This window comes from Camelus bactrianus, chromosome 15, assembly GCF_048773025.1.
Source record: "Camelus bactrianus isolate YW-2024 breed Bactrian camel chromosome 15, ASM4877302v1, whole genome shotgun sequence".
NCBI lineage: Eukaryota > Metazoa > Chordata > Mammalia > Artiodactyla > Camelidae > Camelus > Camelus bactrianus.
Genome location: NC_133553.1, coordinates 13,490,593 through 13,517,196, shown reverse-complemented (window position 1 = coordinate 13,517,196; position 26,604 = coordinate 13,490,593). Strand labels below are relative to the sequence as shown.

Below are 26,604 nucleotides of genomic sequence, written 5' to 3'. Positions count from 1 at the left end.
ACTTACTCGTTCCGTAAAAAGTGAGGTTGCGTCATCTTAGACAGCAACAAAAGTTAGGAAGACAACGGCTTGTCCAGTTACAATGCAAAGTATCAGTGCATGTACCTTTCAGACAGACACATGCCATCAGCATCTGGTTGTGCTCAGTCAATCCTGCCACCTGCTGCCTGCTCAGCAGGAACTCAGGTGGAAATGAGGTGACTCCATCAGGGACACACACACCAGCTGTGGTTTGCAGAGTCCGTCCATTGGGTCAGTGCTGCAGTGGAAACTCACCCTGGAAAACCAAAACCACTGCATGTCAGCAGCCTGCCACTTCAGATCATGACTAAAAGCTACCGCCATAAGATGTACTTGAGAGGCCCAAATGTATACATAAATATGTTCATCTGGAATTTTTCTAGTTTATATCTTTTCTGAGACCTTCTAAATACAGACTGTATAACCAAAGCATTTATAATAGGAAAACGTTAAAGGCCACTAGTAAACTGATGTAATTTTCAACAAATGTCTAAAGATTCCTTCCCTATATAAAAATTATGTGCTTCTGAGAATTTCTGTGTCCATCTCTGGGCTTTGTATGCTCCATTGCAAGTGGAGACTGAGAGTGTCAGCCCTCAGTGTCTCAACACTACCAGCAGATGGGATAGTCTGATTTTAAACAAATGCATGATTGTGAAGATAAAGAGCAATTTTATATTAGTTCCTAAAAATTCTAATTCCAGAATTATCAATGATAATACAAATGCATTTTAGTGTACGGCCTCTCACCAAATCCCTGTCCTTTGAATTTTGTGTGTGTGTGTGTGTGTGTGTGTGTGTGTGCGCGCGCGCGTGCGCGCTCTTGTTTGCATAAAACATGAGAATACATTTTTCACTTTTCTACATCTCTTCCTGCAAGACATGTTGTTGGCTATGAGAGGCAGATTTTAAACAAAAGACAACTTATGGAGTAATTATCCATTATATTAATTTTTTACAGCTGGAGTCATATGTTCCCATGGATATATATTAAATATTTAATTATACAACATTCAGTTTATGCTGAACAATCTTTGTTATATAATATTTCAGACATACAAGGGACTATGGAGAATAACAGCTGATTTACATCCATGACCTTATACACAGTCTAAGGGGAAGAAATGCAATTCTCAAGTAAGCCTCCTACAGACGCCTTCCCCAGGGCCACCCACCCCCCATCAAATGTCATTACACTTCATTTTGTAAACATTTACATAAATGGAGGAGACTCTGTATGTCTTTAAGCAACTTCTTTTCCTCTCCATGCTGTTCACGTTCTCCCATGTTGGCACAAGTATATCTAGATTACTTGAACTTCTGTAAAGAAACAATTTTAGCTATACCAAACTACATCCTCCATCCTCCTCTTGAGGGAAATTTGTTTCTGTTTTGAAAGTATTCATTTTTATGTGTTATGATTATTTTGCTATTGAAGCATTGCCTCAGTGGACATTTGGATACATGTTATATTAGTTTCCTGGGCTGCCCTAACAAATGACCGTGAACCGGCTGGCCTGCGACAACAGAGATGTGCTCTCTCAGGTGGAAGCCACGTGTTGGGGTGTCTGAGGGCCGTGCCTCAGGGCGACCCATGCCTCCGGGAATCCTTCCTCCCCTCCCAACTCCTGGGCTGGTGGCTGATTGTCCAGGCTCTGCCTCTGTGGCCGCGTTGCCCCCTCTCTGTTTTTTGTACGGATGCTCATGGTTGGATTTAGGGACCACCCAGCTGCTCAAGAATGACTAACTTAAAATGTTTGCAAAGACCCTTTTTCTAAATAAAGTCCCGCTGACAGGGTCCCAGTGGACATGAGTTTCACCGCCTTCCAGCCCACCCTCAGTGTCTCTGTGAGCACATGCAGGAGAACTGTGGGCCACCTCTGCCAGCCCTGAGAACAGCCCCCACGGCACCCCCACAGCAGGCACAGGCTTTCCTCTGTGCCCCGGCAATCGACACAGGCCCGTTGGCAGGCTTTCGCTTCCTGCCAACCTGAAGGACCAGGAGTGTCAACACAGGCGGCCTGGCTTTGCACACCCCCGGGTTCTGGGGAATCTGGTCAACTTCATCTATTCATCGGCCATGGGGGCTTCCCCTCTGTGAATTAACTGACTGAACACTTTGCCCAACTTTCTACTGTGATTTCACACTTTCATTGACTTTTAAGAGATCTTTATATCCTGGATTCTCAATCTCTGTTAAGTATATTTATGGCAAATATTTTCCAGTCTGTGGTTTCTATTTTTAAGTGTGTGTTGATACAACTTTTTAAACTTTAATGTAGTGGAATAGATCTGTAGTTTCCTTTTATTGTTGTGCCTTGTTTATAGCATTCCTCCATCCTCAAGTCATAAAGATACTCTATTATTTTCATTCTAAAAGTACTAAGTTTTGCCTTCAATATTTGGACCTTCAACTGCACTGAAATTTTTTTGTGTGTGATGTGGTATTTGTAATCTAATTTTATTTTGTTTTCTTTTGAATGAACCAGAGTTGTCCCAGAATAATTTATTAATCTACCATGCCATCTCTGTCATATATTTTTAAATATATGAGTATACATATGAATATTCCTTTCTTGTTTTGTTATAAAGATAGCCTTCTTTATTAAGCACTGTGGATTATTCAGTAAATTTGTCATGTATTTTAAAAATTTTAGGTTCTTGCTTCACATCCTATACCAATGCAAGTTTGAGGTAGGTCAAATATTTAATGAAAAATAAGAACTCTGGAAAAAAATAAAGGATAACAGTTATATAATTTTTTTCTTAAATTAAGGCCTTTAGTCACAATAATAGATAGAAAGATGATAATAGTAGACAGCCCAGAGAGATGTTGCTATATAAATAAAAACAAATACTGAAAAATTATAAACAAAATTATAAAAACGAGAAGCTGAGATATAAACTTGTGACATGATTAAAATTATAGACAAGAGAAGTACGGCAGCAGGAAAACAGGCAAAGAACATAAACAGAAAATGTGAAAAAAGCAAGTGTGAACAAACAGGAAAAATCACTAGTATTCAAACAAATTCAAATAAAAGTTTGTTATCCTGTCTTTCTGATGTGCACTTTGTCCCCATCAGCCTCAGGCTACAGTATGAGTTTTTTACGATAATACCCAGTGGCTGTAAAGTTGGGTAGTATTTTTAGAAGGTGATTTGATAATGAAATTAAAAACCCCAAATTTTTTTGAATTGCTTTGAGTTATTAATTCCAACTCTTAAGATTCTATATCAAGGACCACCCAACAGTGGTACCTATAGAAGCTCAAAGTGGAAATAACCTACTTGCTATTTAGCAATAGGAGCCAACTGATGCGCACACCAGAACGCGGACAGCAGAGCTGGTGGATGGTAGGGGTAGGGGTGCCGTTTTTCTGCAATATTTGTGTATCTATACTTTTCCCTTTATTTTTACAATGTGCTTACGCCATGATTTCTGATTATTTAAAAATATAGAAAAACTTTTATCATAGTTGAGCCTTTTGCACCATGAATTTGAAAAGTATTTCTCGCATAATTTCTGGTTCTTTTATGGTTTGATTTTTGATATTTTAAATCATCAGTGAATTTGGAGTTTATTGTTATGTAACATGAAGCTGTGGATGAAAGTTTTCCCCCAAAAGACCTTTATTGTGTAATACAGCTTTTCCACATTAATTTGAGGTGTAACCTTTATCATATATTAAATGCATTTATATATTTGGGTCAGTTTCTGAATTTTCTATTTTACAAAATTGACTTTTGCCAGTATTTGCATCTACTATACGGTAAATTATCGAGGCTTTATAATATCTTAAACTCCTGGCAGAGCTTGCCCCCTCATTATTCGTCTTTTACACATTTTTTTTCTAGCTTTTCTTGCTTATTTTTCCATATGAATTTGAGAATTACTTTGTTAAAAGACACTTGTTAGACTTAAAAGAGAATACAATTTTGATTTCATCTTTTAAAAAGTAGAAAAACCATCGTAAGAAAATTGAAAAGACAAATGACAAATAAGAAATCAGTATTTGTAACTCATATTCTAGAAAAAAGTTAATTCCCTTGATATATAAATCAATAAGAAACAGAAAAATACCTTCCATAAATGGATAAATAATATGGAAAAGATTTGACAGAAGTGGAAAGTAGTCAGTATTACTCATCATAAAAGAACAAACTGAAGTACACTGAGAGCTTCACGGCAAAGAAACTGGTACTGGAATTGCCATGTGCTGTAGACACCTAGATACTGGGAAGCATGCATGGAACACCTGTTTTCACACGTTGGACAACAGGCGAGTGGGTCTAGGATCCTAGAGGGGAGGGGAAATTGACGTAAACTTCACAGTGGCCCATTTTCCTGCCTGGCAGCGCTTTCCAGGCTGCAGCACCAGAAGGGAGGACAGCCTAGACATGTGTTCTTTCTGAATGGGAGAGACAGTTGGATATTGGACAGGCTGAGGCAACTGGAATTTGCAGAGCAGATTACCAGCAAGGGGTGAGCCAAAGATCGAAAGAGCTCAAGAAATCTGCAGAGGGACCCTTGAGTCCTTGGCTGAACATGAAGCATTGTGTGTGTGTGTGTGTGTGTGTGTGTGTGTGTGTGTGTGTGTTGGCGGGGTGGGGGGGGGACACTTTCAAGATAGGGCAAAGAACAACTATCAGGAAGCTGTGAGGCAAACAGTTCTCAGAGCTAACACAGGGTTGGGGGCAGCAGTTCCAACCAGCCAAGGAGAGAGACCACATCAGACCCTCAGGCATTCAGGAGAGAGCCCAGAGTCACACTGGAACATAGCCTAATGTTCATCTGAAGGCTACACACACCCAAGCAAAATAAAGAAGCAAACCTTGAAAAGACTCAACTGATCTGCAAGTAACTCACTCTACACTAGCACAAGCATTGACACTGTCCAAAGAATATGACAAAATCTAGATACTTAATGTGGCAATGTTCACAATATCTAGCAACCATCAAATTTCACTGGGAATAGGTAGAAACAGTAAAATATAACCCATAAATAGAAGGAAAATCAGTCAAAAACAGACCCAGAAGGGACAGAGATGATGCAATTATCAGACAAAGACATAAAAGTACCTTTTAAAATATGCTCAAGGATTTAAAGAACAATGTAAACAATGAGGACAGAAATGGAAATAATGAAAACAACCAAATGGAATTTCCAGGACTGAAAACACACTCTTTGAAATGAAAAATTCATTTGATGGTCTGAACAGCAGACTTTACACTGAAGCCTTTCGATTTCTCTGGCTCTTCTGGTTACTTGTCCCGTGGTGAGGGAGTGGCCCACCCCACATGCGTCAGAGCTGAATAGGTTGAATGAACACTGCTAGGACAAATCAACCTTCGTGTGAGTTTATAAATACCCAAGCAGTGCTGAGAACGTAGAATGCTGTACAAATGCAAGGGTTCATTAGTTGGAGTAATCACTCAATTCTTGAGTGTACTAGAATTTTACTAATACAGAGAATCTATGGAAATAGTTCAAACATTTTGGACAAAAATAACCAAATATATAAAATTTTATATTATCTGTTACAGACAGTTGTAAAATACATCTTTTTAATTCTTAAAAATTTAATATTTTTCATTAATATTGAGGTGAGTTAAGAATTACTGGGAGAAGATACATAATTGGGAGACTGGATAAGATTGTGTTTAAGATCCTTTAGAATCCCAGGATTTTATAATTTCTGAGAGTTTGAGACTTTAAGGTTTCCCAATCCAAATTTAATTTATTAGGATAATAGAGATGAAATGATCAATAATTAAGGATTTCCAATTCATTTCCTTTAGTAGGATATAATTTGCTAATGTTTAATTGTATATGATAAAAATGAAATTACAATAAATTTCTAATTTCTATTTATTTTTAATTAAAGGTTTTTTTTTTTTTATCTTTTAGTGAATAACCCTATACCTTCCAATTTGAAATCTGAAGCCAAAAAGGCTGCTAAAATCCTAAGAGAATTCACAGAAATAACTTCCAGAAATGGACCTGATAAGATCATTCCTGGTAGGTAAATAAAATATGTTGGTTTCCTAAATTACCTTTGCCTCCTTCGTCTTAGGCAGTCGACCACCTGTGAGCAGCACATCCTCAGACCTCTTTTCTCCTCTTGGCCGATCTCCCCAGTGGGTCTCCTGGGCAGCCCCCCGCCCTCTCCCCTGAGACTTCCTCCCCTCTCCCCTTTGGTACACACGGACCTAAGTGCCATGTGTCCTTCCCCACTTCCACTTTCCTTGAACTCACAGGTCCTTGTCTTCAATTCCTGAGGACCTTGGAGTTCATCTTACAAACTCACTAGCTAATCTCATACATAAAATTTTTTTGTTGTTTTCTCTTTCTAGAGAAGATAGTTATATTTTATAGTGGTTTAGAAAGACATCACTCAATAATTCCCAGCACAACTGGATATCTGTATTTCCAGAGTCATTAAAGTTCTTAAACTCCCCCAGACCTGCTGAATCAGATCCCAGAGCAGTGTGGCCAGGAGGGCAGATTTTTAACACATTTCTCCTGTGATTCTCCTGCAGTCAGGCTGACCACATAGGACCTGGCCCAGAGCCTTTGGGAACCGCTATCTCTTCTTTACTACTACAGTCATTTCTAAAAGACGTGTCATATGATCCTCTCCTGCAAAGAGACACACATACAGACCAGCTTGGGCTGATTTCCTTCCTGGTGCATGGCTCTCACCCTGCATTGAAGAAACCAGCTTAATTTCTGAAGCCAGATTTTCTGAAGTTATTTAACAGAACTTTAAATGTTTAAAAAGTTTTCTAATTTGTTGTTGTTGTTATAAAAATAATATTAATAATCATAATTGTTGATATTTTGGCCCAGCCACTCCTCCCATCTTAAGAAAACAGTGCTTCCTAGAGCCTTGTGTCCAAGTGTAGACTGGACACATACAGGCGTCACCCGGGAACTTGTTAGAAATGTGGAACCTCAGGCTCCACTTGGGCCTAAGGAATCAGTTTGCATTTTTCACAAGGTCTCCAGGGAGTTACATGCATGTACAAGTTTGAGAAGCACTGCTTAAGACTTGAGGAAAATCTGACTCTTCTGCAGCACTCTTCTGAAGCAGAAGGTAGAGACATTTGTGGGTATCATTTCAGGCTAGCCCCGCTGATGGCTGAGCTGTGTTTCCTACCAGAAAAACATCTGGGTATGGGTGATTCTGCGTGGATTTTGTCCAGCAGAATTCTGTCTTGCCTTCTTCTGCCTCCTGTCAAAGGGCACCCAACTCCCTTTCAATGGGCACAGTGCCAAAAATGAAAATCCATTTACCTAGCACGGGTACAAGTGTACCCCATGGGGGTGCCCACAGTGCATGTGGGGCCGGGAGACAGGAGCCCCATGTCTGCCAGAGGACCAGCCCCGTCTTTCCTGGGCCTTCCTTGGGATGATGCTTTCACTGAAACCAGGGAGCTCTATTATATAACACAAGATAAAATCCACAAAATATTTTAAAACCAAATGCTTAGGGTGTGAGTTCACTGCCCACTGATGTGTGGGGCCCTGGGATGTACGTGAAACTAAGCTTAGAGAAAATTGCAGTCAAGTACATCCCACATTACAAAGGAAAAGCTGACTGGAAAGTTTCTTAGGGATTATTGGTATTTTAATGTCCCTGAATTTGGGTGGATAAGGCTGTAAAAAAAAATCGCCCCTGACATTGGAAATACATTCATTTTAAAACACATTTTTGTTACATCAAGGGCCCCCAGCGCACAGCACAGAGTGAGCTGGGCATGTGGAATTGCGGGCGCCCTGTGGCAGGTCTGTGCAAACGGCCCTCCTGATCTTTGGTGAAGCATGCAGCGGGAGTGCGGTATACTAATTAGGCTCCTGTAAAACAGGGCAGAGGGTCTCAGTCATGGCCAGGCCCTGCTTCAGCACCCACAGCCCCGGGGGAATATGTATGAACTTCTCCATGCTCCCAGACAAGTCATCTCTGAGAGCCATTATTAATTTAAATTTTGAAATTGTGTACATAATATATTAGAAATTTAGTGTTTTCCTAGGGACACCTATGAAGCCTTTTTTTGTGTATTTGAGTCCAGTGTCTGGTTTGACTTCCTTGACAGAATATTTGACTAAAATGATGATAAATTAAACTACCTTAAAAGTGATATTGGGGTCCAAGAATACTTCCCAATGTTTAGGCTTCCTTTGTTATTTGAAAGATGTGGTATTGTGTGAGCAAATCCACAGAACAGTGAGGCACTGTGTTTAGTGGGTGCAGACATTAGCAACCTTCTTTTTATACAATGAACTTCCCCAAAAAGTGAATAAACCAATACTTTGAATTTTATTTTCGGTGTACTAGTTGTTGTGTGTTACCTGAGTACTGTGAGAGATCACTTTAGAAAGTTAAGAAACTTTTTAAAGTGGCTAAATCACTTAATTTTCCTGGTTTTATATCCAGATTTTCATATTGTTAGAAGGTGAACTTAACTATGTGGCTTTAAGCCACTAGTGGCCTGTTGGTCACCTTTTAAGTTTCTCCTTGATAGTGTATGGGTTTTAATTTCTTTCAAAATAGTAACTTTGGGGTTTTTTTAATTACGAATTATGTTCTAAGTTAATTGAAATCTCCGAATTGTTTGTCTTGCTACTAGGTGTCAGTAAAGTCTCATCCAAGTTCCGGTTTTTGTGGCTGTTGCAGGGTTCCTGCGAACTGGCCGCGTTTGTTTAGCGCTGCAGAAGTAACAGCCCGGGAAGGAGCAGTGGGAGGCGCGGTTCCAGGCCGCCCGTCCCATCTGTGGGTAGCAGGTGTCACTCGCACTCACTCATGCTGCCGAGACTTGGGAGAACCGGTCCCACCACGGAAACCTCTGGGCACCGGCCTGTTTAGCTTCCGCCTGTCCAGCGTGCTCACCTGCCTGGCGTCTTCATCTTTTGCAGCTCACGTGATCGCTAAAGCAAAGGGCCTTGCGGTTCTGTCGGTGATAAAAGCCGGATTTCTTGTGACCGCTAGAGGAGGCAGTGGGATTGTGCTGGCGCGTCTTCCCGATGGAAGTAAGTCGGGGTCTCCTCACCCGGAGGAGCAGGGGCCCTTCACCCTCGTGTTTGTTCTGTCTGCACCGTGCACACACTTCACAGGGAGTGCGGCAGGCTTTCCAGGGCCCCGGAACCGGCAGCCTCACGGCTGCCCCCCGGGGCGCAGCGGGGTGTCCGCCGGCCAGGGAGCCCCGCCCCCGCCGCGTCGGCGGGACTCGGGGTGGAGGCGTCTTCTCCCTCCTTGCGCAGTTTGTCATCCTTCCACGGGGCGGGTGCTAAGCAGTGACAACATTGCGTTTCTGTTGTTAAATGCAAATTCTCACCCCTCACCTTCATGGTGCGACTGTGTCTTTTTTTTTATGGAAGTTGATAAGGAAATAGGGGCCGTCTGTACGCTTTCCCCCCATTGTTTCTGTGGGAGATCACAAAAACTGAACCATTTTAAAGAATATCCCCAGGGCAGAATCATGTCAAGATCAATATAATTTGGTCTTACTTTCTGTGGTGAAATCTAATACTTGATGTTTCAGACATCAAAATATGTTTGCCTTTAATCCCAAGAACAAACATTTATAATAATGTTAAAACGTACATGAGTGGGTCATAGCCAACTAAAATGCTTTTTATATGAATTTAACATTTCCTGTTCAGTTATATAGTTGAACACATTTTTCTGTTATAGCAATTTTCGGTGTAGATAACTTAATTTTATTTGGAGAGAGCATGGAACACTCACTGGCCATAGACAGATCTGGTACAGGCCCTGGACATGCGTTGGTGGGAGCCACTGTCTCCTGCATGGTGTCTCCTGGTAAATGAGTCTCCTGTGACGTTGTGGTTCAGATTTCATAGCTCCATGCTCGGCTGTGAAACAAAACCAGCCAAATTCTCTTCTCAAGCATTGCCCACATTTTCACGGGCAGACTTCCCAGCAGCACAGGCAGAGAAGTGGAGGCGCACTCACACCGAGTCCACTGCCAGCTGGGCTCCAAGTCCATGAGAACCCTCCCCCTGCAGGTCCGCGTGGTGGGCAGGTGACCATCTGGAAAAGGGCAGGCTCCTCTCAGAACCTCAGGGGGACCTTCCTTCTGGGTTAAATACCTGAATTTCTCTCTGCCGTCTTCCCAAGTGGCAGCTGCTCACTCTGCAGAAGGTAATCTAAAAGCCACACAGCGCGGCTCAGCAGATCCCTGGGCCCTGGCCAGGTGGGCGGTCCTTAAGCAGGGACAGTCCCTAGCGTAGGAAATGGAGAACAACCTTGGGATTATGATACATTGATTTTTGTGATCCAAACTTCTCTAGGCCCGGGTAGATCAGTTCTGGACACATTCCAGCACGATCCTGGCATCCAGAACGCACGCGAGCAGGAAAACTAGGCTCAGCAGCTGAGGCGCAGTTTCACAAAGTGCTTTATCTGGACCATCTCGCCCCCAATTATCCTTTCCTAGACGTGTTTAACATAACTGTTTCTACATCAGGAAAATAAGCAACAATAATCCTGAAATGTACCGTATCACGCAAATGGAATTATTTTACTTAGTTTCCAAATGTAAGGAAATGTGTCCTGTTAAGAATTTTAATAATCTTGAGTTTATAACCTATTTCTTGTGCTCCTACTAGGCACAAAAGATGTCAAAACAGTTTTTGACCTTGGTGATTTACAACAGAAACAGTTTAGTGTCGTATTCCCCTAAGAAGTGATTATAATAAACTCTTTAGAACTTTTTTGTTCTCGTAACAATGATTAAGTTTTAACTAAAGCCTAGAATTCTAGCTCAGTTATTTTGTAAAACATTATAAATATTTATAGTTGAATTTATCAAATGCTATGTATGTTTAATTGGTGAGAATTCAATAGTTTGGTATTATGCATTTGTATAGGGAAAGGTTAGAATACATGGATTTATGAATCTTTGAGGCTCATGTGAATATCTAATACCTTTCAACTATTTTTAACTTAAAAAATTATACATGCTTATTAAAGAGCACTTAAAAACAGGCAAAAATGCCAAAGTCTCATTATTTTAAAAAGAAACACTATTCATTCACATTTTAGCATTTTTCCTCCCCGTATTTATGTGCCAAGGAGTTTTAATGTTAGACTAATGTTTGTTTGTTTGTTTGTTTTTACTAGAATGGTCTGCGCCTTCGGCCATTGGCATAGCTGGTTTGGGTGGCGGATTTGAGCTGGGAATAGAGGTGAGTGGTGATGCGTGCACATCCCGTTGCTGTGTTCTCCGAAACAACTGATTCAGGACAGTGGAGAGGTTTCCGACCGTTCTTGTTTCACTGCCTGTGGAAACTGTTCCCTTTTGTTTCCTTGAATCTCTGCCTAAAGCTGTGTAATGTGTACCACGTTCTCCTTTCGCTCCCTGAGAGCACAGTTTCTTTCATGCATCTCACCGTCTCCACCTTCAGCACCTACAGAGAGCAGATACCTCAGATCCGACACACTAACTGGCAGGTCATGGCTTCCAAGTGCAGAGCGTACTGGTGCGTGGCATCACTGGCGGCAAAGCCACTTAGTTACAGCCATGTTCAAACTGCTTCAAAGTCTGCCAGTAAAGATCACCTTCGAATTGCTTCACTTGATGGCTTTGCTCCTAACGATCATGGTTCTAGCGCACGGACTGGAGAGCGTGTTCACAGAGCGTGTTCCTGGAGGTCCCCCCGTAAGATCTGCTGCAGGGTCGCTGTCGCTCATCCGCTGCTTTGTTGCTAAGTGATCGGTAAATCAATCCAATGTTCTCAAAAAACTTTCTTCTCAAATTTCAGTCACTTTCTTCCTAAGCTTTCCTTTAATGAATTTGCCCTGTGGTCGTAGCTTTACATGTCCTTGGACTTATTAGCTGGAAGTATTTCTGATACTGTTTTCCATCTTTATTGGAACTTGACTTGCTGCTGCATAAATCTGTCTTCTAAACAGAGGAACACATTTTAGTTTTGCAATCATGGCTGCCTTTTTCTTGTATGTTCAGCCAAGTCAGAGCCTTCAGAAACATCGCACTCTTGTGGAAAGCGCTTTTTCAGCAGCTGTTGTGTGTCCCTGTTCACAGCCCCTCGCACTGCACACAGATGTATGTCCCTGCCAGTGGTCCTGAGTCACAGCCTCCGACTCCATGCACAAGGCTAGGGGCACGCGTTGGGGCTCCGTCTCAAATAGCGTTTGTTTAAAAATGACAAGAGACTAAGTAGTAATCACTGCAGTAAGTTTAATATATTGAAGACTTAAAACGAGTCTCCATGCTGGTTCTTTGCAAATTGTGGAGTTTTGGCCATAATGCACATTAATAGCCTGGAAAAACAAGTGCAGGTAAACGGTAGTCCTATCCTCCAGTAAATGTAATAGAAAGATTTTAAATCAACTTTTTATAAGATGGTATTTTTTATTATTTTCCAAAGGCAGTGCAGTGAGAGCAGAACTCATGAGTGGGCCGCTGGGCTTGGCTCTGACCTGCACACCTCCTGGCTGTGGTGTCAGCCAGCTCGCCTCTCCCCTCTGCCCTTAGCTTCTTCACCTCCAAGGGGAGATGAAGTAGCCTTCCCTCTGGGCTTATTAACTGAATGAGTTTATACATAAAAAATACTCAGAGTGACATAAGCTATTATAATTTTTACTGTTAAGATCTTTATCTTCGCAATGCTTATTTATATTTGCCATATGTGGGAACTTTGAATGCTAACTTACCCTCATAACTCTGGAGTTCCATTTAAACACCTCGCATAGAAGATGACTTTTAAAAATACCCATTTCAAGTGGAGATTAGAGGACTGTCCTCGGGGCTGGACACCCTGCTTGTGCCTCTTGAACATGGCCTGACTGGCCCCCTGAGACCCACAGACACGTCCTCTGGTGCCATGTGTGCTGCGGTCGGTCCCTTCCAGTGTGTGTGCTGGGGCCCTGTGAGTGTGCCCAGGGCTCTGCCTGCTGTGTCAGGCTGCGTGGGGAGGCGGGGAGTCTGCAGGCCACGTGGCCGGAGCATCCACCATCGGTGGTCTTGTCCACCCGCTCGGGCTCCGACAGGTGCGGCAGCCCCAGAGCTGCAGGGCAGCAGAGACACGGCATCCTCCTCTAAGGAGGGAAGCCATCTGCAGCAGCCGGCAGATCAGGCTCCTTGCGGGCCTTCCTCTTCCTCCAGACGCTTGCTCCAAACTGGACGGAGGGCTGGACAGCAGCACCAGCCTGTGGGTTTTCTCATCTGGCCCTTACCTAGCCCATGTGTCCTCCATCCCTACATCCACAGACCGGCCAGGTAGACACGCAGGATAATCTGCCTCTGTATCTGGGAGACGATGTGAATGGCTCCATGACCACGCAAGGTCGCCGTGCACGCAGAAAGCACTGGCATCAGTGGTGCAGACTATTCAACGTTTGTCAAATAATGTACCTGTCCGCCACCCTGTTTTAGAATGGAACAATGAGCAATAATAGCCAATGTTTTCATAAAACTTGGACGTATATTCTTAGAGCATCAGTTCCACACCACGGCCGTGGAGGGTGGTTCTCTGCACCCTCGTTCTGTGGATTAGCTGCTGAGTCACAGGCTGCTCCAGTACCAGGCAGCCAAGGTGACAGGCTGGTCACTCACAGGAGGCCCTGGTCCCACACCCAGCCAGGGGGTCATTGGCAGCACTGGGTGCTGTTTCCCTTATAGGGCGTCTTGTCTGGGCCTCCCTGCGCAGGTGCCAAGAAGGCTCTGAGAAGCTGAGGTACGTATTCTTGGTTCCGCAGGTACTTCATGGAGAGCACACCCCGCATCTCCTCACTTCTAGTGCACCGGCTGGTCCTAGCTGTAACTTCCATCTGTGTAACACACTATGGATTTTAGGGCCTGTATGAGGGAGGAGGGTGCAGGCAGTGTCTTGCCAAGGATCACACAGGTGGTGTGTGGTTGTCTCTAACTGGGCTCCCTAGAGACGGAGCCTGAGACAGGGGTCTGGGTGCACGTGATTTCCTGAGCAAATGTCCTCAGGAGAAATACTACAAGGGGTGCAGGACAGAGAAGCTGAAGGGTCCAAACAAGGTCCAAACTTGCCCTGGTGTGATGACAGGAGGAGAAGGCAGGTACAAAACAGAGGCAAGGGAGTGGCATCTGGGGACGGCCGCTCTCACCACCGTCACACAGAGGCTGGGGAGCCAGCAGTGCCCACAGTGGTGGGGCCAAACCCTCTCCTGTGTCTGGATACCCAGTGAGCTTCCACCCACCACGCTGCTCCCACAGATGGGCACATCTTCAGGACATGTGAGATGTTGGTCTGATCACCAGGACTCTAGATTCAGGCTCTGCTTTGGAACCTAGAACAGGTTCGGTTCCAAAGGTGTCAAGTTAGGGGCTGTATCCTTTTTTGACAAGACCTGTTGGCCTTCATCAGCTCAGACATTGGTTAGAGATAGACTATGGCACTGGTCCAGTTATGAGAACTGCTGAGAATTCCCAAGGTTGTGTAACTCACACACACACCAAAAGCAAAAACAACAACAAACAAAACACGTACAAGTCCATGGAGGAGGGAAAGGTAACCTAAGACTTGGTTTAAACATTGTTAATGTTTCCTTTCAGGGCATTTATAGCAGAGCCCAAAGCCCTGAAAACCCTGATGCCCTGGACTGCCCAGTGGTTCGCTGGACGTCCCAAGCCAGAGCCCACACTGGGCCGTCAAGTCTGGCCCACCTTACTTTCACCCAAGACTGTGGCTTGAGGAAAGTGACCCAGCTCTTCCCGGAGGAATTCGCATAAACTCTCTTACCTTCATGATGAGGACGGCATCTAGGCTCACACTGAGGGGCTACTGTTAGAGACTAGAGTTCGGTTTCTAAGCCCCTGAGGTTGGTGTGCGGGGTGGAGGGGGGCCCTCAGGGTTGGGCAGAGGTTGCGACTGGGGATGCCGCGTCCCGGGGTGTGACGGTCAGCACCGCACGACGGGGCTTTCTGGGGAGGGGCTGACTCCGGGCAGAATGGCTTGCGAGGACAGGAAAGAAGACCCTCTCAGCTTCCGCGGAGGCGAGGGGTGGGGCAGGTCCCACGAGAACCGAAGGCAGGAGGCGCGGGCTTTCTCTCCAGGAGGCCCGGCTGTGGACTTGTGAGCTGTCAGCTCAGCGCAGGGTGACGGCACAGGGCTCAGCGAGTGGGCTTGAAGGGGTCAACACGCTGGAGGGAGACAGGGCAGCGCTGTGCCAGAACAGGGCGTCAGGAGGAGGCCTGCAGCTCCTGAGAGCACGTCTCCCCAGCTTTTCCTGCAGAGTAGTTGTGTTTTGTAAATTCTTAGCTTAAGAATTGAATTTAATTGTAAAACTCACGTCTTATTTATTGTTAGTTGTATCGCAATGCAAACTTCTTAAGAAGCCTCCATCAGATTCTCAAATGTCTGTCACATCCTGTCCACCTGCTCCGCTGCCCCCATCTTCTCCCAGGAAATCGGTTCTGCTTTCTACTGCACGCTGTGGAGACAAGCCTAGAGCCGTCAGCACTGCTGCTCCTCTTCAAACCCTCCGGGGGCCTTTTGACCTGGTTCTTTGTCTATAGTTGTGTCACCAAAGAGCACAGGACCATCTTACTCTTATTTCAGGAGAACTGAATTGAGATTGGACAGAAGGGCAAAGGATTGATTGTTTGCTTACTTTACTGAGATGCACCGAGCAGAAGGGTCCATGGCAGCCAGAGGGCCTGCAGGGTCACGGCTGGAGATTTATACTTCCGAGTGCGGACGTGCCAGCCTTTACGCTTTACTCATATCTGTTATTTTTAGAAGTATTTAAGATTTGGTTATACAGTCATTGGCAAAATTGCTTAACTTTGCTTAAGAAATGCTAAATAATTCTATATCATTAAGCACCATGATCCTTAAAAATCGTCCATGTGTGAAATGAAAACAACAATTGACATGAGTCATGGAGAAGTATTTTCATGGGTCAATTAGCTGGAACTGGAGTGTGTTTTTCCATAAAGTGACTCAGATTAAACTGTATCAGGAATCCCACTGGGCCCTCCAAGGACAATCGCATTTGGTAATAATCAGCTTCTTCTGTTAGACGAAAACATCGATTTTAAAACACTTAGAAAAATTTAAAGAACAATGTAAATAATCCAATGTGTTTGGCCTCTGCCGACTTAAAGAAATGTGCTGAACATGCCAGGCCTTACAGTGATTTCAGCTCAGCCTTCAGACATGCTTGTATCTGTGTACATATGTATACACACGTATACACACATGTGTATATGAATATGTAAACGCTGATACATGTGGTTGCTATTATTATACCCACTTTGCAGAGAAGGAGGCCGAGGCTTTGAGCTGCTCGCTCATTTGCCCAAGGTCACACCATGTGCGAGAAGCAGAAGTAGTTCAGTGGGGCAGGTCCTGTTATGTGGACTTTAAATATGGAGAAGCCAGAGAGCCAACGTGCCCCAGAAAGGCTGTGTTGGGAAGAGGACCTGGGGTGGAAACTCGGGCCTCTGTCACCCAAGGACCCGGCTGGTGGGTGCCTCTTGTCTGGTGGGTGGTGACACTGCTCCATCCTCACCGTGGTTCTGCCACGGCCCCGGGGAGTTTGGAGAACACGCCTTCCCCAGGAGCCCTCCCTCATTCTGGTTTTGCTTTTACTTAAAGAATTAAGCCATGGCGATAGTCATAACTAACGGTGACTAATCTCCCTGATATTTGAATGTCTGTGACCTACAATGTGTACATTTTCCCAGTGGTGGACGCATGGACTTGCACAGATATCGCCAGGGACATCTGTATGGAACCGTCCCAGGAGCTGTATCCCCACTGGCCTTTGACCTTATGACCTTGATCCTCGTTCTGTATCCTTCAGTGTCTCTTTCCTGAAGTGTTTACTGTGAGGAGGCGCCTTTGCTCTTTCCCATGTGGCTGTGCCTGACCTGTTCCAGTTGTGTCTGGGACGGCCTGCCAACCTCATAAACCGTGGTCACCACGCCATTACAGGCCAGTGAGAAGACAGTGCAGGTGCCCATAAACCCAACGCCTGTGCGCAGTGGGTGGTGACCAGCAGACGCGTTTGTCTAAGTACCTGTGCACGCAGCCCCTTAACCCTCAGCTGACAGCAAAGCGTGACTCCTCTTTCATATCCTTTCTCTGTCTGCATTGTCTCGCTACGTTACATAGAGTATATTTGAGTTTAACTGACATACGTTTTATATGATATTTGGACATAATTACATTAAAATAAGTGGGACTTTACATTTCAGGTGTCAGACTTAGTGATAATTCTGAACTACGACCGAGCAGTAGAAGCCTTTGCAAAGGGCGGCAACCTGACACTCGGAGGGAATTTTACTGTGGCGGTTGGGCCCTTGGGACGGTGAGTGCATGAAATGCTCTCTGCACAGTGTTGGGCAGTAAAGGCTTCACAGTATTGTTTTGCATTAAGAGAAAACGTGAATTAAAATGAAGCAAATTTATAATTTAGTTTGTTTGAGGTAGCTTCCAAATAAGAAATTTACAAAACACAGCCAGTGTGATCAAAAGAGAAGATTTGAAACTAGCACATGCAAAACAGAAACTAAATATTTCAGAAATGCAAGCTGTTGTATCTATTGGAATTGAACATAAAATTTACCTTCAAGCTTTGAAGGAGCTGAGTCAATTTTAAACAACTGAGAAAGGGCAGCATTCATCAGGAGAGAAAGCTATTTCTCAAACTAGATTGTGAAAAATTGGAATGGAAGTGTTTTACTCAAGTGGTGTTTACAATACTTACAGTGCATCTTACTTCTCTGTTAATGAAGAACTAGTCTTGGGTTAATTGAGCAATTAAATATTTTAAACTGAGACTATTTACAGAAGTTACACAGTGAAATCATCTAAAAATGTTCTTAAGTTCCATGCAAACACTAGCTGTAGAGAGAAACACAGCCCATGATTCTTGAGACGCGTCTCCCTGTTTGGGGAGGGAAGACAAGGCTGGAAAACACCAGCTGTGCACGTGTTCTCTGCAGCGCCACACGCCTCTGCACATCGTACGTACCATGTCCTTGCCAGGACTGCTTTGAACATGCCTAGCTTAGACCAGCAGGAAGCAAAATACATGGAAGCACTGGAGTCAGCACAGAGCAAGGTCTTTCTTTTGGGTCAGAAGCGCGGTCTGGGCAGTCAGCTCTCAGTGCAGGTGCTCACCATTCTGTGATGCATGACCTTCTGTTTTGCAGGAATTTAGAAGGAAATGTCTCGCTAAGAAGCTCAGCTGCTGTCTTTACTTACTGCAAATCTCGAGGCCTCTTTGCTGGCATATCTTTAGAAGGTAGCTGCTTGATTGAGAGGAAAGAAACTAATCGAAAGTAAGTGCAAGGCAGAGAATGCTCATCGATTGGAAGAGTGTGTGGTGAGCAGATGGTACTTGGTGGACTCGTATCATTCTGAAGGGTGCATGGAGGACCCTGCCTAGGCAGACATCCTTCTGCTGGCTTCACAGACACGGCCTTGTTTACAGGCAGGACTGGGGCCACTGTGCACAGCACATCTATCGGCAACAGTTTTCCAACCACTTTTGCTCACTTCATGTCTCTGTGTCACATTGTGGTAATTCTTGCACTACTTCAACTTTTTCATTATTACACACGCTGTGATGATCTGTGATCAGTGGCCATTGATGTTACTATTATGATTGTTTTGGGCTACAGGAACTGCGCCCACAAAAGATGGAGAACTTAAATGCTGTGAATCCTGGCTGCTCGCCTGACCAGCTGTCCTCCACCCCCGCCCCCCGTGCCCCACTCTCATTCCCTCTCCGGGGGCCTCCCTGTCCCCTGAGACACAACATTGAAATTAATGACCCTACAGTGGCCTCTAAGCCTTCAAGTGAAAGGAAGAGTCGTGTCTCTCACTTTAAATCAAAAGCTAGAAAAACTGAGCTCAGTGAGGACGACACACCGAAAAGCTGAGCCGAGCTGAAAGCTGGGCCTCTTGCATCAGACAGAGAGCCACGCTGCAAAAGCAAAGGGAACGTTCCTGAAGGAAGTTACATGCGCTGCTCCAGTGAGCGCACAGGTGCTAAGAAAGAGAAACAGCCTTACTGCTGACGCGGAGAAAGTTTGAGTGGTCTGAATCAAGATCAAATCAACTGTAACATACTCTTTAAAAAGCCTGATCCAGACCCAGACCCTCACGCTCTTCAATTCTGTGAAGGCTGAGAGGTGAGGAAGCTACAGAAAGAAAATTTGCAGTGTGAATGAAAAATACTGCAAGCCATATCAGTAAACAAAGAATGCTGAAGCCATCAAGTCATCAGCTGCTGCCGCCACCCCCCAGGGAAGACAAGCCTGCAGCCCATCCTCTGCAGCCACTCACAGTGGTGCCCTCTGAGGGGACTCAGAATAAGAAGGGACAGGATACTGGCCCTACATGGCTAGGTGCTTGTCAAAGGGATGAATTCAATGAGCCCAAATATTTGCTCCCTCCCATACATAGAAAAGCACTAAATTCTTTAACTTGAGATGCCTGGTTTTCTTTAGTTAACAAGTAATCTTTTATTGTTCCAACTACCTGGTCTTTGTTGTAAAGCTTCTATATATCCTAGCTTCTCCTCTGCCTCTTCAGAGCAGCCCCTCAGAGCCATCTGAGAGGCTGTCATCCCGGGCTGAGTCCTCAGAATTGTCCACCGAATAAAACATAACTGTCAACTTTTAGGTTGTGCGTTTATTTCAGTCGACAGCAGGTAGCAGAGTTTGGTTCCTGAGGTTTAAGGAAAGAAGCCATCTGCGTGACGTAAAAGAGCAGTGTTCCTCATTATGGGAGGGTTCCTACTATTATGCTTGGCCTCTGTCTTTCCTTGGTAAGATAGAAACAAATTTTGTTAAAAAAATTTTCTTGAAAATATCCTAGCTGGCGAAGAGGAACTTCCACTGTAAACTGGCATCTGGCTAATTTTTCCCCAAACTGCTCTTCTAAATTTCCACTAAAATATGTCTGATTGCCCAGAAAAAGCTTAAAAGCTGACTGACAGGACAACTTCTGAAACCTGGCAGGAAGCCCACTAACCACGACCCTGAGAGTGCCAGACCGCTGGCGGTGGACAGGCGTCTGCTGCCTGCAACAGACAGAGCTGCGTCCAGAGCGCCCAAGCCCGTTCACCTGGAGTCTGGAGTCCAGGGCACGCCGATGACATTCGGTGCAAACCTCAGCCACCAGCAGATGCGGGGATGGGAGAGTAGGGTTTGCAGAACTCTGCGTCTTGCAAAGTCAGGAGAAATGTTCTCACTTCTGGTTTTACTAATTCGAGACATTCAAGTTAGGAATGCTTTTAGAGATTCGCGATTCTAGGCCTTCGGAAGACTTTCCCACAACGTTCACCTGAACCCTGGGTGATCTAAGACAGATGTACCTCTTAGCCCCCTGCAGGTCTTCCAGACATGCAAGGCAGCTCCTTAGATAGTCCTGATACAAGTAAGCATTTTAAGGAAATTTCAAAGCCATATATGTTGACACCATTTTTATAAGAAACTTAAAAAAGTGAAAACATATAAAAGTATATGTGCTTGTGGGCATATGTTCACCTGTGTTTCTATACATACTTATACATGTTTATTATATATGTTTATATATGTGTTATATATATGTTTTTATGTGTAAGGGCATGCATATATGATGTGCTTTTGTATTATTGGAGGATGGATGTGCCTGCCAGACCATTTACGGTGGCTGTCTCTAGAGTTGCGCGTGGAGGGTGAATTTAGGGGCTTAACATGGGTTATGGCTTGTAGTTAGGGTTTGAAAAGTAGCATATACAAAGTACTATGTATGAGTAAATCACACACAGATGTGTGTCCTACGTTTAACACTAGAAAAGATTGATGTCTGTAAAAGAAATGTTCTTAATACAATGTTTCTTATTAGATTCTACTGTCAAGATATTCGTGCTAATGACATTTTATTTGGAGATATACCACGGCCTGCTCAAGCAGAAGATCTTTATGAAATTCTTGATTCCTTTACTGAAAAGTATGAGACTGAAGGACAACGGGCCAACGCCAGGAAAGCAGCCTGGGAGCAGAGGAGGGCTTCTGTAAGGCTCAGTTCTGTTTCTTCTCAGTAGTCACAGAAAAGCAATCCCTTTATGTGGATGGAGCATTTTGTCCTTGACACCAGGTTCCTAATAACCTACTAACTTCCCTTGCAATTTCATTTACATAAAGTTCTTGTGAAAGTATCGAACAGCCTTGACAGTCAGCTGTACAAGTTTCAAGGAGGAACGTGGTTTTCCGTGACTGCATTTCTGCAAGGTTAGCGCTTTATAACATTAGTTAATAACGCTACCAATAGCTGCTGACATCTGGGGCTTGCAGAGCTCACCTGGTTCACACCCCTGCCGGAGGGGCTGGGCTCCGCAGCACAGAATGAAAACGACAGAGTTGGAGTCACTGCTGCCTTTCCCCATTGATGCCCCACCTCCCTGGGGGTCAGAGGTGCCGGGATGAGGAAGCTCCCAGTACAGACAGGCACCCCTGCCGGCAGTTCAACCGAACGCGGCCCAAGCAGCTCATAAGCTTTGTTAGAAAGTGCAGAGGATAGAACTCGCCACGTACGCTCATTAGGACAAAAAGCCTTATATGCTCCTAAGTAAAAACAGGGTTTTAAAGTCATGCACTTTTTGTTGTTGTTCTTCTCAGGCTAAAGAACTGCCTCCAAAACCATTGCCAAGACCACAGCAGCTGTCTGCACCAGTCCAGCCAAACTATGCCTCACAAAGTAAATACTTATGTTGAAATTCAAATTAATAATTAATCAATCATGAAATATTATTTAAAATCAAGCTACATTTATTAATAACTGTAAAGTGATAGCTTTAGAGTCAAATGAAAGAACAAATGAGTATTAAAGAGAGAAAAATGTTCAGCCTCTTCTAAACACACAAAGCAAATTCTCATTCCTGTACTTTGTAAAAACCTCTATTCTCATTCAGAAGATGCTTTTTCCAATTGACAGATTTACTTTTGAAGTTTTTCTTTCATTTGTTTGTCATTTCTTCCAAACACAGTTATCCTCCAGATTTGAAACAGAAACAAAGTAAGCCTATTTTCCTTGTATATCCTTAGAGTTATATTTCTGAATATTAATTTTACCGTACGTTCTTGGGAGCTCAGGGTTTCATGAGGGAGTTTTAAAATGGGCTAAATTTAGAAACGCCAGGGTTTTGGCCTTACCCCTCTCTCCATTACCCAGTTTTATGACAGTCACTCTTAGAATTCTGCTTTTCACGCAGAGCGGTTACCAGTAAGTAGCAACGCATCAAAGTGGGTGCCGCTTCATGTGATGAGTGACGTTTGCACAAGTGGCACTGGCTGTGGCTGCCGACAGCACAGTGCAGAATCTCACTTACAGCCCACCTAAAGAACCTTCCGCCTAGGAGAAGAGATGCCACCTGAGGTAAACCAACTGCAAGCTCTGGAAGGAGGGACAGTGGGCCCTTAAACAGTCTGTGGGTAATGGCACCAACCCCCCATGCAGTCAAAGTTCCACAGATAACTTTTGACTCCCTTAAAACTTTACTGACAGCCCACTGCTAGCCAGAAGCCTTACCGATAACACAGTCAATCAGCACATATTTTGTATGTTACCTGTGTTACATACTGTATTCTTACTAGAAAGCTAGAAAAAAAGAAAATATTATTAAGAAAACCATAAGGAAGAAAAAAATGCATTTACAGTGCTGTGCTGTACGTGTCATTACCGAACGTCGACGGCATCTATCTACACGGTGCGTCATCTACACCGATGTTGTCTTAGAGGGTACAAAGCACTGTAAATGTTACAGGTACTAACACCAGACTTCAAAAGTGAACATATAATGTGAAAAATAAATTCATATGTGCAGGTATAGTGATAGATAAGAAAGCAGCAATATTGATTGCCTCATGGTGCCTAGCCCAGCCTGTACCCTGATGAATGAGTTGTTATAAAATTTTTAAGGGGCATAGTTTTACAGTCATATTCTTAACACAGTGTTGGAAACACTGTTACATTAAAAAAAAAAACCACTTACCTGTGATGATAGACTGTTACAGAGTCTCTCTGATTATCAGAGAGGGAGAGTAGGGGGCATACTGTACAGCAATGCAATTCTTTGAAAACAAAGTTATAAAACAGTGAGAAAACGAACACATAACTTTGTATTAGCTATGACTCCCCTTGTGTCTGTGTGAGGATGGGCTCTCCACTTCAACACGAGTCTCACACGTGATGCTCTAGGTGAGGGTGATGGTGACACAGAGCCGTCTCATACAGTTATCAGATTTTTCACAGGATGACACACGTACACAACAGGTAAGTTTATTAACTGCACGACATGGTAATTATTTACTGTTCATTAAGTGGAAGTGGATCCTAATGAAGGTCTTCACCCTCTCATCTTCACGTTTAGTAGGCTGAGGAGGAGGAGGAGGGGGAGGGGGATCCTGCTGACTTGGGGGTGAGAGGTGGGGAGGTGGGGAGGTGGGAGGGGGCAGGAGAGACAGGTACACTCAGTGTAACTTTACGGAAACACATCATAATTTCTGTCTGCCGTTGTGCTTTTTTATTTCTCTAAGACTGTTTCTGTGCAGTGCCAACAATTCTTCCACCGTTTGCTTGAGTTTCTGTGCCATATCGTACAAGGGTCCATGTTATAAAGAAGCAGTCGGAAATACTCAGCCCTCTGCCAGGTTGTCTGGTGTTGGTTCTGTTTCCTGGCACCGCTTCTTCCGCGCCTTCCTCACCATCTGGCGCTGATTCAGGAGTGCCGTCTCCATCAAATCATCCTCTGTTGATTCCTCTGGTGTGGGGTCTCTTAGCTCTTGAAATTCTCCAACATCCATATCTTGAAACCCTTCACACACACACACACACACACACACACACACACACACACCCTGTCTTTCCTGCCACATCCACAGTCTTTCATGATTTCCTTGACTGGCTCTGTAGTAAATCCTGTGAAGTCGTGCACAGCATCTAGAATGGTTTTCTCCAGCAGGAATTAATTGCTTCAGGCTTGATGGCTTTCATGACTTTTTCTAGAAGAATATGGCATCTTCGATAGTGTAATCCTTCCAGACTGTAATGATGCTCTCTTTTTGGGGTTCTCTTCCACAGTGTTGACAGTCCTTTCCATAGATCACCATGTGTAATGAGCCTAAAAGGTCCTTTTGACCCCTGATCTGGAGGCTGAATGAGAGACTGTGTTTGGGGCCACATACACCACTTGAACTCATGAACTCATGGGGTTCTGGGTGGCTGGGGGCATTGTCTAATTTTAAAAGGCAGTCCCTTATTACAAGCAAGATATTTCCTGACTTTAGAGACAAAGTGTCAATGGAACCAATCTAGAGAATGTGTTGTCCAGGCCTGCTTGTTACAGAATGAAAAGACTGGCAGCTGGTGTTTATCTTTCCCTCCTAGGTTCGGGGTTAAAGCCTCACAGTCAAGAGCAGTCCTGATCATGCGCCTGACTGCATTTGCACAGAAGAGTAGTAAGTCTGTCCCTCCCTGCCTTAAAGCAGGGTGCTTTATTCTCATCTTTACTAACAAATGTCATTTTTTATTCCCCCTCCCCCCAGAATGGGGTACATTCATCTGCATTAAAACCTTGTTCAGACACATATCCTTCCTCCTCAGTGATTTTCTTAATGGCATCTGGGAACCCATCTGCTGCCTCTTGGATGGCAGAAGCTGCTTCTCATGTTATCTTGACATTTTAAAAGCCAAATCTCTTTCTAAAGTTATCTAGCTGTCCTTTGCTGGCATGAAATTCTCCAGCTTTAGATCCCTCACCTTCTTTTTGCTTTAAGTTGTAATATGGTGGCTCCTTTATCATACGTTAATTGGCCGTAAGTGTGTGGGTTCATTTCTGGGCTTTCTATCCTGTTCCATTGAGCTATGTGTCTGTTTTTGTGCAAGTCCCATACTGTTTTGATGACTGTAGCTTTGTAGTATAGTTTGAAGTCAGAGACTGTGATTCCTCCAGATTCTGTTCTTTCTCAAGGTTGTTTTGGCTAGTTGAAGTCTTTTGTGTTTCCATACACATTTCAACATTTATTGTTCCAGTTCTGTGAAAAATGGCATTGGCTATTTGATAGACATTCCACTGAATCTGTAGATTGCCTTGGGTAGTATGTATGGCCATTTTAACAGTATGGATTCTTCCGATCCAAGAGCACGACATATCTTTCCATCTGTCTGTGTTGTCTTCAATTTCATCAGTGTCACAGTTTTCAGAGTAGAGGTTTTTTTCCTCCTTGGGTAGGTTGATTCCTAGGTATTTTTTTCTTTTTGATGCAATGGTAAATTGACTCATTTCTTAGTTACTCTTTCTGATATTTCATTGTTAGTGTATAGAAATGCAACAGATTTCTGTATATTAATTTTTGTGTCCTACAATTTTATCAGATTCATTGATGAGCTCTGGTAGTTTTCTGGTGGCGCCTTTAGGGTCTTCTGTGTATAGTATCATGTCATCTGCAAACAGTGACAGTTTTACTTCTTCCTTTACAATTTGGATTCCTTTCATTTTTCTTCTCTGATTGCTGTGGCTAGGACTTGCAAAACTATGTCGAAGAAAAGTGGTGAGAGCGGTCATTCTTGTCTCGTTCCTGACCTGGGAGGAAGTGCTTCCAGCTCTTCACGGCTGAGCGCGATGTTGTCTGTGGTTTGTCATATACCGCCTTTGCTATGTGAGGCATGTTCTCTCCATGCCCACTTTCTGGAGAGCTTTTATCATAAGTGGATGTTGAACTTTATCAAAAGCTTTTTCTGCATCTGTTGAGATAATCATATGGGTTTTTTAAATTCTAATTTTTATTTAAGTTTTGTATTTCCAGTCATGGTTAAGGTCTTCCCACCTCCTCAGGAGATTGCACTCATGGTGTCCTACATTTTCTTGCAGTACTTTATTCTTGCAATTACTGTACGCTTACTCTTTTTACCTTAAGACCACTTTAGCAACATACCCCTCCACCCCCAATATGCAATTCTAGTTAAAATAATATTATGTACTTCTATGAATTCTGTGATTTATGGATATTAATTACAATAATAAATGCATACAATAATAAATGCATACACTAATAAATTTGGCATTTGTATGATAATCTTCCCACTTTATGCTTTCCGTTTGTTATTATTTTATGTCTTTCCTGACATTTTGTAGGTTCTGTGCTTTTCTTGTTAAATGTATAAGTACTTTATAATTTTGGTTTTCTGTGGTGAGTGGAATGTACTGTCCCACTTGCATTGTAGAGTGCTTATTTTCATAGCTGAGAAAGCCTTAATTTGCATGTATTTTGTCTTATGTATTGTCACCTACCTGAAATCTCTTATTTCTAGTCAGTTTTTTGAAATAGATTCTCTTGGGATGATTATGCCCTCTTTCCCACTTTGCCATTGCTTAATTCTGTATTTTTATACAAGTAAACTTCTTAGGCCAGTGGCCTTCAAGTTGGAGCACGTCCCTCCTCAGGGGCCACACAGAGACTGTGCAGGGCACGTGGGCACAGGTAATTTGGGAGATACGATTTCCAGATCTCCAGTTCCCACAAGTGTTCATCCTTAAAGCTGACCCATGACATGAGGCTGTC

General features: G+C 43.7%; 1 protein-coding gene across 7 annotated transcripts in view; it reads left to right on the top strand.

The window, feature by feature from the left end:
- SH3YL1 (SH3 and SYLF domain containing 1) overlaps nucleotides 1–26,604 on the top strand; it is a 46,126-nt gene that overhangs the window by 12,611 nt on the left and 6,911 nt on the right. For 6 of the 7 annotated variants that reach the window (XM_074341584.1, XM_045518713.2, XM_045518714.2 and 3 more), the window contains 7 exons: nucleotides 5,933–6,043; nucleotides 8,942–9,055; nucleotides 11,172–11,236; nucleotides 17,248–17,360; nucleotides 18,208–18,336; nucleotides 20,891–21,059; nucleotides 21,664–21,742. In XM_074341584.1, the coding sequence (XP_074197685.1) occupies nucleotides 5,933–6,043; nucleotides 8,942–9,055; nucleotides 11,172–11,236; nucleotides 17,248–17,360; nucleotides 18,208–18,336; nucleotides 20,891–21,059; nucleotides 21,664–21,742 (780 nt within the window). Of the gene's footprint in view, nucleotides 1–5,932; nucleotides 6,044–8,941; nucleotides 9,056–11,171; nucleotides 11,237–17,247; nucleotides 17,361–18,207; nucleotides 18,337–20,890; nucleotides 21,060–21,663; nucleotides 21,743–24,430; nucleotides 24,502–26,604 lie in introns of all 7 variants that reach the window. The other variant, XR_012499147.1, reaches the window with a different exon arrangement.